Source organism: Aspergillus clavatus, genomic scaffold (assembly GCF_000002715.2).
Source record: "Aspergillus clavatus NRRL 1 1099423829800 genomic scaffold, whole genome shotgun sequence".
NCBI lineage: Eukaryota > Fungi > Ascomycota > Eurotiomycetes > Eurotiales > Aspergillaceae > Aspergillus > Aspergillus clavatus.
In genome coordinates, this window is record NW_001517099.1 from 401,792 (window position 1) to 417,259 (window position 15,468).

The 15,468-nt window shown below is 48.0% G+C and overlaps 5 protein-coding genes and 1 non-coding gene across 6 annotated transcripts, besides 2 other annotated features; 3 read left to right on the top strand and 3 right to left on the bottom strand.

Annotated features, from left to right (window-relative positions):
- Positions 1-1,005: 1,005 nt before the first annotated feature.
- Positions 1,006-2,137, bottom strand: ACLA_046310 (3'-5'-exodeoxyribonuclease; the record flags this gene model as incomplete). Its single annotated transcript, XM_001271591.1, has 4 exons — positions 1,006-1,254; positions 1,306-1,796; positions 1,860-1,983; positions 2,063-2,137. 4 exons carry the CDS (start codon positions 2,135-2,137, stop codon positions 1,006-1,008), a joined length of 939 nt encoding a protein of 312 aa, XP_001271592.1.
- Positions 2,138-3,235: 1,098 nt separating this feature from the next.
- Positions 3,236-4,931, top strand: ACLA_046320 (FMN-dependent alpha-hydroxy acid dehydrogenase; the record flags this gene model as incomplete). Its single annotated transcript, XM_001271592.1, has 4 exons — positions 3,236-3,368; positions 3,436-3,941; positions 4,022-4,691; positions 4,753-4,931. The coding sequence occupies 4 exons, from the start codon at positions 3,236-3,238 to the stop codon at positions 4,929-4,931; spliced, it is 1,488 nt and encodes a 495-aa protein (XP_001271593.1).
- Positions 4,932-5,241: 310 nt separating this feature from the next.
- Positions 5,242-5,269: a microsatellite.
- Positions 5,270-5,343, bottom strand: ACLA_046330. The gene has a single exon. It is a non-coding gene; the product is annotated as a tRNA-Ile (tRNA).
- Positions 5,344-7,616: 2,273 nt separating this feature from the next.
- On the top strand, positions 7,617-8,504 carry ACLA_046340 (uncharacterized protein; the record flags this gene model as incomplete). The annotated part of the gene is made up of 3 exons (XM_001271593.1): positions 7,617-7,838; positions 7,910-7,998; positions 8,069-8,504. The coding sequence occupies 3 exons, from the start codon at positions 7,617-7,619 to the stop codon at positions 8,502-8,504; spliced, it is 747 nt and encodes a 248-aa protein (XP_001271594.1).
- Positions 8,505-8,611: 107 nt separating this feature from the next.
- Positions 8,612-8,634: a microsatellite.
- A 2,889-nt stretch (positions 8,635-11,523) lies between these two features.
- On the top strand, positions 11,524-12,930 carry ACLA_046350 (pepsin-like aspartic protease; the record flags this gene model as incomplete). The annotated part of the gene is made up of 1 exon (XM_001271594.1): positions 11,524-12,930. One exon carries the CDS (start codon positions 11,524-11,526, stop codon positions 12,928-12,930), a length of 1,407 nt encoding a protein of 468 aa, XP_001271595.1.
- Positions 12,931-13,390: 460 nt separating this feature from the next.
- ACLA_046360 (L-lactate dehydrogenase) lies at positions 13,391-14,788 on the bottom strand (the record flags this gene model as incomplete). Its single annotated transcript, XM_001271595.1, has 3 exons — positions 13,391-14,486; positions 14,560-14,611; positions 14,674-14,788. 3 exons carry the CDS (start codon positions 14,786-14,788, stop codon positions 13,391-13,393), a joined length of 1,263 nt encoding a protein of 420 aa, XP_001271596.1.
- Positions 14,789-15,468: the final 680 nt, after the last annotated feature.

Sequence of the window (15,468 nt, forward strand, 5' to 3'; positions counted from 1 at the left end):
AGACCCTTTTTATTTTCGATTAGGGAGATGTAACGAAGGGCAACTCCTTCGAGTGTGGCTATCAGTCCAAGGATAGATAGTCAACAAGTGTCAGGAGGAAGCTTTGTGAAAAGTGCTTTCGACAACGGACAGAGCCATACGAACTATACTCAGGAAGTGGGAGGATGGCCTGCGAAACAGGTCGTCAAGCAGATAAAAGAGCTTGACGAGACGCCATGATGAATAAGAGATCGAAAACTTCGAGCGTCAAGTTGGATGAGCAAGGGAGAAGGGGGAGAAGGAGTAATAAGAAGTGTATGTTCTTGGAAACACAGGAAAGAGAGAGATGAGACTGTTTAAGCAGTAGACAGGGGCGGTGAGCTGGCAGAAGGAGTGTCAACAGGGTGAATAATGATGCCCATGACAAATTGCGCTAGCAAGAGCATGATCTGGGGATATCCTCAGGAAGACCTGTATTGCTCCTTTATGTGGGGGAGCCTGTTTCAAACCATCCATTAACAGACGGTAGAAAACACGACAACGTGCTTCTGTCACAACATCACACTTGAACAAAGATGATGTCTAGCCTGGTTTGTTCTACCTTTCATCCAGGGCAGCATGGTAGAGGGGAACACTCACATTTGGTCTTCTCTTTGGCATTGGTATCGTTCCTTTGATCATCAGACAACATCATTTGCGGGTTATGACGCCTCAAGCGAGGGAAAATAGAGCTTTATTCCATAAGATGCATAGTCGAGGATTCATCAAGATCAGGAAGCAGACTTTTCAAAACACGCTTGCGATCTTTTCTAATCTATGATGGCCATAAATGGGGGTATAAATAGCACAAATCAAAACCACAACTTCTGTGTAGCCAATTGAAAGACGTCGATTTGGTAAAATAGAAAGCCCACGGAGGTATGACTGAGTCTTTCCAACCTGAAGAAGAGCATCAGAGCATGTTGAGTAAAGAGTTACGATCCTTGTTCCCCGAGTCCGAACATTCGGATTGAGTTGTTCCACGCCCTAAAAGAAATAAATCAGCCATCTGGAAGCCATGAAGATCACAATCTGATAAGCATACGCCTCGCAAACCTCCTCGACTGTAATTCCCTTCAGTTGAGCAATAACCCATGCGACATGGGCAATCGCAATAGGTTCATTGCGGCCTTTGACCATGAGTCCTTTCTGCCATTTCTCCTTCTTAACTGCCTTTGGCAATGCAGGTGCGCCTTGCAGGTACTTTGAAGATGCGTGGGAAGGCCGAATTTCGCACTGATATATCAAAGTCAATAAGTAATTATCTAGTACGGGAATATTGCATACCCAAGGCCCATCTGTTTCGATCTGAATTCGATCAAGTGGAATAGCTTTTACCACTTCCAGATTCTCATCCGTCTTGAGACTGCAACCGTTGACACCAACGTCCAGACCAAGTGCCACCATCCGCTGCATCTCCTCCATTGTTCCTGTAAAACTATGCACCAGACCTCTCTTGGGAAGTTTCTCTAGCCTGGGCGCCAGTAACTTCTCAAAGTCTTCACTAGCAGCCCGGGAATGAAGGAAAAGAGGAAGCTGTATCTCCACTGCGAGATCCAGTTGAGCTTCAAAATACTTCAGTTGGGGTTCTTTCGCGCTCAAAAACAGTCGATCATAATCCAAACCAATCTCGCCGAAGGCCACAGCATTTCCAGACTCCTTTGCTTCAATGGCAAGAGACCGCAGCTCCTCCAACATCTTCGCTGGACCGCCGGGAAATTCATCAAAAAGCTTTGCTTGGCAGGGATGAACACCAACAGTTGCATAACAGAATCCCGCTGGCAGTCAAGCGTGTCAGGCTTGGTGGTACCATGATATGGAAGGGGCTTGAGCCGACATACGGTATTTCTTAGCAAGTTCGATGGCATGTCGAGACTCTACTAGATCTGAGCCTGTCACCATAAACTTGGTGCATCCGATATCACGAGCACGTTGAATAATATCGTCCTGATCATTTTCGTGTACCTGTCTACCATGATATTCTCCTCGGAACACTGGATCCCCAAGGTTGATGCCAATCTAAATAGCACCGCTGTTAGCATACATTCCCGAGTAAGTAGTTTGAGTTTGAAAAGATACTTGCATCAACGTATCTCAACTGCTTGTCCGAGTCACTCATTTTGACCTTGGGTGTGATATCGCCTGATTGGGTAGAATAACAGATTTTCTGAGGAACTTTTGTATACAAAGATTTAAACGGAATGTTCTTGGAAACTGTTGTGATTGTGAGCCAACCTGCAATACTACCAGTCCATATTCGTCTCATAGGTAGACATCGATAGCACGTTCCCTCCGAAACAGATATTTGTCCAGTTCAAAACATACCTGAACTGTTTTTTAATGGTCTGCAGAGCAAATGCGATTGCACCTCTGGGGACCTTGTTCTGATTCTGAATCTTACAGTGCTGAGGAAATTGATGGAGTTACTATTCCCAGAGATCCTCAGGAAACTGCTTACGGCGTGAGTCACACGCATCAGACAATGAGTCACTTCTTTTAGGCGCCCAAATATCACCTCAAGCAACCTTGCTGAGTGAAACTCATTAATATTTACTCCGCTTGTAGTAGTTGTCGAATGTCGGACATCATAAAACGCTTCAGACAGTCTCCACATGACTAAAGTCACCAGCCACGGATAAGCTGAGCCATAATGTGGCTACAACATGTCCATTGATTACATAAGTATATTGTTTCGGAGAGATTACCGAGCACCGCGAGCACCGCGATGTTCTCCCGACTCTGTGGTTCTCAATTCAATCATCAATGATACTCCATACAGGGCATGCTTGCTGAAACCGGCCATGTGTCCACTGGAGTTGTCTCATGGTCCCTTGAGACTTCAATTGATACTATTAAGGATGCCGATAGCTTGGAGTTATGATATGACAGGCTGACAACAATCCTATTTCTGGCTTATCGGCATCCTTTATAGTAGTCTTAGCCTGAAGTCTGGTTATCAAGCTGCATCCTCTAAGGCTCTAGGATGGCATTGGGCTGCAGTGGAGCCAAGGATCAACTGTGCCAATTTCTTCTCCACACTTTGATCAGACACCTAGTTATTCCCGGGTGCAACACCGCTTCGGCTCTTTATAAACATCAGTGCAGGCATTGTCTTGCTTGGCTTCGTGTCTCTTCTATTCACACTTTGCTTGCAATCTTCGGGGGCTTGAAGAACTGGTCTGTAAACGAACAGCTAGAACAATTTTCTGTCGCGCAAATGGCAGCCGATAAACTTCTATCTGTTGAAGAGGTGTCTAAACATAAGACACCTGAAGATTGTTGGATTGTTGTCAACGGTCAGGTGTGGGACGTAACGGATTTTGTGGAAGAGCACCCCGGAGGTCCTACGAGTGAAATGCACTGGCCTCATCTTACGTCACTAGACAGTGACTAGAGTCAATCGCTCACAGTGTGTAGTTATTCTGAAATATGCGGGTCGCGATGCCACCAAGGCCTACTCAGAGGCTCATACTCCCGGTGTCATCAAGCAGTATCTCCCATCAGAGAAGTACATGGGACTCCTTGACAAGTCCACAATCAATGATGAGTGGCTCAAGCAACCACCGAGCGAAAATCCACAAGTCGTCCTCGAAAATGAGAAGCCACCTCTTGATACCCTTATCAACTCGCATGACTTCGAACTTGTTGCGTCTAAGACAGCCAGCAAGAAGACGTGGGCATTCTACTCAAGTGCTGCAACAGATCTGCTTACTCGTAATGCGAACAAATCTTGCTTCGACAGAATATGGTTCCGGCCTCGAGTGCTCAGGAATGTCCGTTCTGTCGATTCGAGCTCGAAGATTCTCGGCATCGACAGTAGTCTGCCTTTGTTTGTAAGCCCCGCCGCTATGGCCAAACTCATTCATCCGGATGGGGAGTGTGCCATTGCGAAGGCCTGTGAAAGCAGGGGGATCATGCAGGGGGTAAGTCTTCGATGGATTACTCCTAGTATACTTCTTGGTTTATATGCGCATCAGTAAGGCTAATCAAGTGTAATATGCAGGTTTCTAATAATTCTTCCTATACTTTGGAAGAACTTACGCAAGCTGCTCCCTCAGCGAACTTCTTTTTCCAGCTGTACGTCAATCGGGATAGGGAGAAGTCCGCTGCTCTCTTGCGCAAATGCTCAGCCAATCCCAACGTCAAAGCTATCTTCGTGACTGTCGATGCCGCCTGGCCGGGCAAGCGGGAGGCCGATGAGCGAGTCAAGGCCGACGAGAATCTGTCTGTCCCGATGGCGCCGTCCCGGGTGAAGAACGACAAGAAGGGTGGCGGTCTTGGGCGCGTGATGGCTGGCTTCATTGACCCCGGACTGACCTGGGAGGATTTGGTGTGGGTCCGGAAGCATACCCGTCTACCTGTGTGTCTGAAAGGAGTGATGTCTGCCGATGACGCCATCCTGGCGATGCAGGCTGGGTTGGATGGTATCCTTCTCAGCAACCACGGAGGGCGCAATCTCGACACTAGTCCTCCCTCGATTGTTACTCTTCTGGAACTTCACAAGCGCTGTCCCGAGATCTTCGGCAAGATGGAGATCTACGTGGACAGCGGAATCCGTCGAGGGACCGACATCCTCAAGGCCATCTGCCTAGGTGCCACAGCTGTTGGGATGGGACGCAGCATGCTTTTTGCTACTAATTACGGCCAGGAGGGAGTTGAGCATTTGATCGATAGTAAGCATCTCCTTTCCCGTTTTTTCGTGCCGTTTGAGACAAACTAACTCCAACTACACAGTCATGAAGGATGAACTGGAAACAGCGATGCGGAACAATGGAATCACGACGCTTGACCAGGCTGGCCCACACATGGTCCACACGGGTGATATCGACCATCTTGTGCCTGACTCCGCGTCACATCCGTACGCCCGAGCAGTCGCAAGGGGTCGATCTGCCACGGCAGTCGCCAAGCTTTAAAGCTCCAAGACGGGAACCGAGAAGTTATTCGTTTTCCCAGGGAAATTTCACGGTAGCGTTGCTTTGAGAGAACGGGATATGAAGTCAACTACAGCGACTGATAGATACTGGTCATTGCTACTCGGATAGGCGCGATGTATGTCTCAAACTCATACATTTCTGACTGTTAATGTTCAAAGTATCAATCAATGCAATCATCGAGCCTCAACCAAAAAAAAAATTTTGACAGTTGCAGTAGTGACTCGCGAGATGATGTGTCTGTCACTCACTCGGTAAAATGTTTGTTTGGTCTTAACGAAGTCGTGGGCCGAAAAAAAAAAAAAACAAAAACAAAAAAATGGTCCCGACGAGGGTCGAACTCGCGACCTTGGCGTTATTAGCACCACGCTCTAACCAACTGAGCTACAAGACCTGTTGGTTGAAACGTTTATCGATTGATTAATTTATATTACAATTATTTTTGTTTCAAGGGGTTCCATCATCCCCATACAAGAGTAAACACCCAAGATAGTGAATGATATATTCAACCCACACCTCCAACTACAGATATCTTATGGTAGACTGGATTCTTTTAATGATCAGCACATAGTAACATATCTGTTCTCTACGCTACACAGCAGTACCTCAGAAGCTCAGAAGCATTGTAGTCTAGAAGGAAAGAACAATCATCGAAGCTTGAGGACCGAGTCAACTCCCATCCACCCAGCCAAATGCCGTGAGTCATCCCATGGGCGCTTCCCCATAACCGACGGATAAGCTGAACACATTGACTGATCGGCTCGCATTGATCTTTCCCGAAGGACATACGGAAATGACCTTATTGAGGAATGTGGAATCATCTTTTCTGGAGGGGAGTCCTCCGTCAGGTGGAATATTCCGGAGTGACCACACCAACTCCGTCCCTCAGTCTCACGTGCCCCCTTCCCCACCATCTCTCAACTGTTGAGAGTTGACATGTGTGTTTGGTCTGCGATCAGTCATCCATCGATGTTTCCGATTTCGAATTCGGAGTACGGAGCTCTTACCATTTCTAGATTCGTCAGTGATCTTTCTACTATCCTTGTTAGTTTACGGGACATTTTCTCGATAATTGGACCATTGCCCCGTTTTTCGGGTTGAAGTATGGGGTTGACGGAGAGAGGAGATGGGAATGAGTACACGAAGCAGATGACGCTGATGTATTTGAGCATGAAAATAATGGGTACGTTATTTTTTTTGATGCTATACGGAGTAGATAGTGTCTATATGACTAGATTTGCATGGGGATTGGTTGGCTGTGTCGCATTGGTTTCCTACATTCACCCTGTTGTCTTCATGGTTGTATATATATATATATCTACAGGGCCAGTTGACATTAGGGAGACCCAACCACATGCACCACATACAATAAGCAACAACCACAGACACAAACTGACGCGTCCCCCAAAGTCTCAAATACATAACGATGACATGGCTATGAGATGGACCTACAAGTTGGTTGGAGAAAAGAGCAGACCAAACATGCAATGCCTTATATTAAAGCCAGTGTAGAGTGTGTATCCTTACCATAGAACCCCGGAATATTAGCAGTAGTAGTATGCAATATGCAGTATGCAGCACAGGGATTCCATGGAGCCAAAATGAGGGGAGGAAACATCCTAACACGAAAGGTTATTCTCAAACGTGCCAGTCAGACTTGAAAGCTGGCTGGTCAATCCAAACCTCTCGCTCAGATGATCATCAACTGACCAATCTTCAACATTCCCGCCAGCCAAATAGGATCCAGGAGTCATCAAACTAAGCCATGGGCTGATTTATTGGCTGCTCTACCAAGCGTGAGCATCTGGGGCAGCTAGTATAGGTAGGTTTTGTCTCATCCATCAAGAAAGGAGCACAGTGCGCATCTTCGGTGACTGTAGAGGTACCAAGTAGTACAGGAAGTACGACGCAGATTCCATCCTACTTCCTCACACCTACCACACCATTCCCAGTTCTACCCCTCGTCACTCACCCATTTTGGATTGTTGAAGGGGACTCATCACTTCCCCCTGTATTATTTATTGTTCTCTTCTGTTTTGTTTACAAGAGTTGTCATGAGAAATAGCAGGAAATCCCTTACTGATCTGGATGATTTCCTGCATAGAAGGACAGCTTGATCCTTAAGTAGACTACCCCATACCTTAGCTACTATTACCAATTTACCATCTGCTGGGTCAATCAGTCAGCATAGCCAGACTTGGCCAGACCGCCGTTCCCCAGTTTCAGACAGTCAATCAATATAGTGACTTTAGACTTACCTAGTGTGAATGAAGTGTCCACCCGGGAAGACTGGAAAGTTAAGTGAGGTAAGGTAAAGGAGAGCTCATTCTTCCGCCGCTCCCTCCCCCAACGGTTCCGTGAGGTACTCAAGTATCGCAGCTTTCCCCGGTTTGTCGTCTGGTGCTTTTCTTTTTCTTCTTAAACGTCCCTTCTCCTCCCGTGTACAAAATTTCTTCTCATATCTCTACTTTTCGCTCACCTTGTCTGTGGCTATACACTCAAGTTCTTTTATCAGTCCGATTCCTTATCGAAGTTCCCTTCAGCCCTACCTTCATACTTTATTCCAAAGCTCAACAAACCCTCCAAGTTCACTGAGTTGACCAACACGACTCATCAAATAGCAAAGACCTCTATCTTACTGTCATCGTCATTACCCCACAAAAAATTATGGCTGCTCCTCGTTCATCTTCGTTGCGCGCCCTCCGCGTGCTCTCCCAGCAACATACTGCTACACCCTGCGTACGCCGTAGCTTGCACATCACCGGTGTCCATTCGGCTCAACCGATTAATGTGTCCGACAAGGCCTCCTTCTATGCCACTCGTACTCTGGCCGACCTGAAGAATGAGTGCCAAAAGAGATCATTGAGATTTAACGGCACCCAGGCCGAGGTATGTGTATTCTGCCTGTCTATGGACCTCCCATCAGTCGACAGCTCACTCATCTGTTATTTGAATTACAGCTTGCGGAACGCCTCTCCAACCATGACGTGCTTCAATCCCGTGCTTTCAGCATTGCATTGAGAAGAATCAATGGCAATGCTTCCACTGAGTATGTTGCTATCTCTCTATACTTCAGTTGAATATTCCCCAGTGCTAACATCTACGCGTTATCGGAGCAGGCCTTCCACCCGCCAATTCAATACCTCCCGCGCCCTCAAGGCCGTTGGAGATTCGTCTACCGTTGATTTTGCATATCTCCCTTCCATGGAGGAGATCGATGCTTCTCCTGCTCGTCCGGATCCCCGCTTTCCAATCCTTTCCGACATCTACAATTCAAACATTCCAGCACAGGAGACCCCCAGGTCGGACCCACCCATGAAGCTCCTGGTTTATGCTGTGGGCGGTGGGGACGTTGCTGCGAGCCCCATGAGCGAAGTGGTTGACAACTCCTCCGTGGATATTGATCCCTTCTCCCTGACGGAGACAGTCGGTCGGTCCCGCTTTGGGGAAGCACTGCAGAGATCACAGGCCAAGGAGCCCGGTGTTGTAAAAGAGCTCTGGACTGGATTCCTGGAGGATCTCATGGGCCCCAAACAGGCGAGTCAGAGAAAGTGATCTCATGAAATGATTTGGTGTTAGGTGGAGTATTAGCGAAACGTTTCTGTTTGTTATCATTATGTTCTTTTTTTTTTCTTAATTCTGTTTACTCTTCAGCCCTGTCATTTCTTTTTTTTTCTTTTCTTTTAATTTCACGATACGGCTTTCTTGACACTCGCTATACGATATGACTGTGTTGAACTATTGCCTGAGTGATTTTGTATTGAGGGATGAATGGCCAGTGAGGGTTAGGAATAGGTGTATTCCCCTACACCGGATGTACAATCCATGGCCCATGTGAATTGACTTTTTTAAATTCCGAGGACATATTGCTTACTCCAACTGCATGTTCTGAAGTAAATACCATAGGTAGTTTGCTATTCGTAGCATGGCATTTTCACTACACTAGGTACCGTTGCACGAGTGCATACCAACAACCAGCCAATGCAAGCGGAGATGACGTCGGGTATACTCCCACCACTCGATTATCAACATTTACCTAGGCTTCAAAGTCCAGGGATCGACTCTACATCATATTTCAGAAGTTGAAGACAGGAAAGGAAAAAAAGAAGAAAAAGAAAAGATCATCCATGTCAGTTCGGTACTCGGCTATATTCAGCGGACGGTCTGTCCACTGTCCACTGTCCACAGCTCCACAGAGCTAAGTACAAAGTGTCTGGAGAGTGATGAGGTGATGCTGCTTCCCTGGCGTTGGCGGGCAAGTTTTCCGGTCCCTTCCGAGTGTGGGTTGTTGTGCCTTGGGATGCAGTATAAATGATAATAGTATTAGCCACGGATCTTCCATCCATGAATCATGATTTTAGCCAGCTCGTTTTGAAATTGATGCTGGGGCTTGGGGGGGATGGCGGGGTAGGAGACTGGGATTTTTAGTTTCTACGGAGTAACTACTCGTATGATTTGGTGCTTATGCTTCTTCCCCTCCAGGGACGCGTAGTGGTGAGGTAGGGGTACGTACCTTGGATGGGGTTTGCCAGTTGGCTGGAGAGTGTAAGGTGAATGCAGAAGCTGGAGCAACCAACTGGCAATATTAATAACAATGGAAATTTTTGACTCCTAGGCGCTACCATGCAAATGAACACCAGTCATTATTGTTGGCATGGTTGTACGGGAGCGACCTATCTCAGTGCAGCTGGTCCCTAATCCAAAATCCAACGACTGCATAGTGCATACTCTGCCTTGGCCTTGTTTGGCTCTCTTTTACAGTCAGTTGTACGGAGTAGAGACAAGATACCAGACACCTTGATAGTACTGCAATGGGGGAAGCCATCATGTGGCAATACCAACATCAATTCAGGGGTACATAATGCCCTCTTCCACTTGGGACTTTGAAAGGTCACATGGGAGTCTTTGAAAGGATTATTCTAAATTGACTGGGCCAAGAAATCTAATGAACGTTGAGTGTGATCCTTCCACGTGACTTGCAGATAGTCCCAGTGGCCCAGTGCAAAGATACTGCATGCGACAGCATGTATATCATGATTGGGACTGACGAGTCCAACGAAGCTTCCAGGCCTAAGGGCCGGAGCCACTGAGATTGTGGTAAAATTAGTACCGATCAGCCTTGAATCTATTCTACATACATGACAACAAGCAAGAGAATCAACATTCAAATACAACAAGACGAATACAAATTATTAGAAGTGTATGCTCTCTGTACAATGTAAGCGCTCAAAAGTGGCAAAGCAGTGGGGATCAACCAACACTTGAAACAACTCTTGCGCAGCGCTGCGGTGGCAATGGGTCTGGGTCTAGGATCTGACTGCATGAGACTCGTCCACCGCGATGATCAAAATACAGTACTACAGTACTAGGTACAGTCCTACTACATACTATATGTACTTGACTCCTCGATCGACAAACGAGGATCATGCATTATTTTGATGCCAAGTGGTCCACAAACAAAGGAAGTTGCCCTGCTTTGTGTGATAGATTGATGATTATGCCTGGTGGCTGACTCCATATCAAAATGTCTCTGACTCTCTGCTTAGTTTCTTGGTCTAGCCGAAGCGAACAGCTGAACATCAATGACTTGGCAGTTCTATGTATGTCCTCCAGTCCAGGGTTGCTCTCAATCGAGGACCCCATCACTGGGATGCTGAGAATGTTCATGTCTCATGCCCTCGTTGATATCGCTTCTGTTCAATGTTAATACTGTTCTCTCGCAGCCTTGGAAATTATTATTAAATGCAACGAAGAAACAACAACCCCAGTCTTGATTCCACGTCCTGTTTTAGAACGCAAAGACCCGCAGATCGTAGCAGAAGCGCCAAGGCCGCACTGGCATAGCTCTGGCCAATCAACATTGACTAGCTTGAACTTTAACGAAGTCGCTTGGCCACTAGGACAACTTAGCCCAGTCAAATTCCTGCTTTGCTTGTCTGAAAGGGGAAAAGAGAGCGGAGAGTGAGAGCCAATTAGGACTAGTAACTGTAAAATGCCCAAGTCAGTCGACTGACGCTAGACTACTCCAGGTTACGCTCGCTAAAGATAGTTGGTACTACTCCCGAAGTGGTTAACCTTCCTAGGCAAGTAGGAACTACTCTCTCCACTAAGACTACTAGTACTAGGTAAACTACTAGACTGCTAAACTGTCAAGTGTCAGTGGATGTCATCCCCTATCAAGCATCTGCATCTGCGTTCGCACTTCTGCACTTTTGCACCTCACCATCGATTCTCCATCTCTTTTGCCTCTGCAATGAGCACTCATCATTCTGCTTGGCAGGGTGCAGTTCTTTGTGTTGGTTGACTTTATTTATTTTTATATCCTTTTTACTCTCTCACCACTTTAGCATCTGCCTGTCCTACTTGCATTGTCTGGATTTCTCTCAATAATTACAGTAATACCCCATAGACAAGCATTGCAAAAAGTCATCTCGAACCCGATATACTCTCATTAACACAATCTAATCTTTAATATACATCGAAGAGTGGTGTACTCACAACCTTCGGTCTTTCGCGCGGTTGGCTCTTCAGATGATTCTGTCAATCTCGACTTGAACATAGATCTTCAAGGATCATGCGCTTCTCACAATGTCTCCTTACCATTACCTATCTCGCCTCCACTGTCACTGCTTTTGTTCCCTATTCGTTTCACCTCGAGGCCTCAACCGATGACTCTGCCGCCAATGATGTCGCTCGCCGTTTCGTCCCATGGACGTTACTTGCGGATGATCCAGGCGATGAACCCGAATCCATCACACTGGATATCAAGAAGATGCCGGTTCGTCGTGATAATAAATACAGAATCGTCATCGCAGACACGCCTACAACACCGAATACTGCCGCTCTCAGTCAAGATGGCATGGATTACTCCTACTTCTGTGCAGTCGACGTGGGCTCGCAACGTCAGCGAATGTGGATGCTTCTGGATACAGGAGGACCTAACACATGGGTCTTTTCATCGGAGTGCGAGACTGAAACTTGCACAAACCATACCAGGTTCGAGCAGCCTGCTTCCAAAACATTGAAACCAGAACCATACGCATGGGCTATTGGCTACGGGAAAGGACAAGTTAGCGGTGTTCTCGGGAACGACACACTCTCGATTTCTGGCATGGATATTTCGGTGACGCTTGGGCTGGCGAAGAATGCCTCAAGTCACTTTGACACGTATCCCGCCGATGGTATACTGGGTTTAGGATGGTCAAACAACAGCAATTTTGACCGACCATCGTTCATGGAGATCGTCAAGAAGCAAGGCTTGCTCAAGTCGAACACACTTGCATTCAGCTTCTCTCGAAATTCCGATGGAGCCAAGGATGGAACCGTGAATTTCGGGACTGTGGACACAGCAAAGTTCACCGGGGAGATCACCTACACTGATATCGTCCCAAAGAGTAAGCGGTGGAACATTCCCTTGGACGATGCTAGTGTGAATGGTGTACCATGCGGATTCACCAACAAATCTGCCTTCATTGACACCGGAACCTCTTACGCGATGCTTCCCCCCAAGGATGCCATAAAGTTGCACAACCTCATTCCGGGTGCCACCACCTCAACAGCCGGAGACAATTTCACGCTACCGTGCAACTCGACGGCAGTGGTACAGTTCAACTTCTCTGGCCTCAGTTACAGCATCTCGCCCAAGGATTACGTCGGGCCCCGGAAAGGGTCCTCCTGCCTTTCCACCATAGTAGGGCAAGCGTTAGATGGCGACGACATGTGGCTCTTGGGTGATGTGTTCTTGAAGAACGTTTATACTGTATTCGACTACGACCACGACCGCATCGGCTTCGCGAACCGTTCTGTTCCCATTGTTTCTACTACGACAACTGCAGTTCCAAGTGCGACTGGCACTGGCGAAGCTAGTTCGAGTTCGGCGGATCCTGTAATAGTCCATAAGGGGAGCGCAACGTCTACTCTTGTGTTGAGATCCCTCTATTTGCCAGCCTTGTCGGTCATTCTTTGCATATTTTTGCTGTAGCGTGTCTCAGAACCTTACATCTCAGACTTCTATACCGGGTTATGTATATTTTACCCTTACGCATTCCCCTGTCACCAATTGCGGCCCACGTTGATCATTTAGTCAACGCATCATTCTCCTTCTCAGCATATATACACGATGCATACATATATTGAAGCGTGCATCAAATTTTATCCTACTGTTAACCTCTGAATATCTTGAGTCTATCTATAGAGGTCTATGAAACGATCTACTTGTATATACTGCCCGGCTGTCAGAAATGAGCTTCCAGCAAGTGGAAGCGCACATCCTCAAACATCCTTCCTAAATTATTGCACCGCGAAGATGAGCCGCTACACATGTAGTGTCTGAATAACGACGTCAACCCCTCCGGATCTAATCTCACTGACGAGAACCCCTCGATTAGAGTACTTTATCTGGGATGTAGGTGTAGGACTTTGGATACGATTCTGGATGAAAATTAGAAACCCGTATCTGGATGGATTCTGCTACCGGAGAAGGACATACCTAACATGGTCCGGTCGAAATCCTTGACGCTTGTGAACCCTCCAACGGCCATAAGGATATCAAAATCCGCCAGAAGAGACTTCATGACGTGGCGCACGCCCTCCTCGCCCATGATACTAAGCCCCCAAACCCAGAGGCGGCCAACAAACACGAATTCCGCGCCCAAGGCCAGCGCTTTCACGACATCACTCGCACCCCGGACCCCGGAGTCAAACATGACGTAGATCTGGTCGCCGACGGCGTCGACGATGCTCTCCAGCGCATCGAGACTGGCAATCGCGCCGTCGACCTGGCGCCCGGCATGGTTACTCACCACGATACCGTCGACGCCGTACTCGACGCATTTGCGCGCATCCGCGACGGACTGGATCCCCTTGATGACGAACGGACGGCCACCGGAGAGGGCCTTCCACTTCTCGATGAGCCAGGGGATGGTCTCCCACGACCAGGCGCGCCCGTGCCAGATGGAGTCGATCCACTTAACGGACGCGGCGACGGGGTCTTTCTCGACGTCGATGCCGGCTTCCGCGCAGCGCCGCCGGAACACCGGGTCCGAGAGCCCCAGGTCCGCGCCGACGCCGCGGTAGAACGCGTAGTTGGAGTTGGCGACGTCGTCGTGCCGCCAGCCCAGCTGCCAGGTGTCCGTGGTGAGGATGAGGGCGTCGAAGCCCGAGGTCCAGGCGCGCGTGAGCAGCGAGAGGGTTAGCTCGTCGTCGTGCGGGAGGTAGAGTTGGAAGAAGCGGGGGCCGGTCCCGTTTGCGGCGCCGACTTGTTCGATCGAGGTGCTCCCCGCTGTGGACAGGCAGTAGGGGAGATTGAGCTCGTGCGCGACTTTGGCGACGGGGATCTCCGCGGCCGGGTTGTAGATCTTGTTGATGCCGATGGGCGCGAAGCCGATGGGTGCTGAGACTTTGTGGCCGAAGATCTCGGTCGTGGTGTCTCGCAGGTTGGTGTCGACAAGCTGCCGAGGTACGATCCGGTGGCGGTAAAAGGCTTGTCGGTTTGCTAGATGGGTATTGGACATGCCTGCATTGGACGAGGCGTAATACCTATGCATCTGCGTGTCAGCCGATGTCACTTTTTCTATGCCGTATATTGTCTTTCTGAAGGGTGAGGTTGTACCAGCCTCCTTGGCTGAGCTTCTCTCGGGCAAGCTCTTCAAGTTTCCTGGGATCTTTGTTTTCGATATGTTAACCAAGCTTTACGAGATGTCTCAAACACATCATATCAGCGTACCAGTGTCGAACGGAGGAGTCTGGCCCTCGTTCGCTTTCAGGAAGTTCTCCCGCTGATAGAGAGCCCATTGGGGCGTTGATCTTTTCTCGATATTGGGGTTACTGGGGTCACTCATTGTATCTGATGGTGTTCTTCAACGCTGAATACTTCTTTCAATTCTGGGACATGTGCTGTAACCTGTTATTTAGACCCATGCCTCTGTACAAAGATGTTGATATCGAGGACCCCAGAACTTCGATGTGCTATCGATGACTTCATTTTGACGCACTATCCGGACGAGAAATGCTTTGAGGCTCATATGGACTAGGTGGATCAGTTTTAGACGGGCAAAAGGAGACATGGAAGTAAGTCATGATAGCTCTTTTCATGGGAGGTATAGGAGAATGAGCCGGAGTTTGATACTCAATATCAAACTCGACTGACATACTACTAGTATACCCAAATGCTGCAGAGCGAGATAATGATGTCATCAGGCCTACGCAGCCAGCAGCACAGCAATCTTTCTATCTATCAAATTGAGAAAAGTTGAAGCAGCATAGAGATGAGTTAGAAATTCATTGTTTGTCGTTTATCTCTCCGTACATCTTATTGCATCCCCAATGCCTTCCTTCTTAGCAAGCAATAGGGGTTCATAAGAACTACTCCGTGTTGCTTGATTGACCCCCCGACATTATCCGGGCGGACAAAGAAAGGCCTCGGGAAGACCAACCACCAACCTGAGCCGACGGTACCAGCCGAGATTAAGCACTACTCTGTAAGCACTCATCTCGAAGAAGTCATACCGGGGTGCTGGTC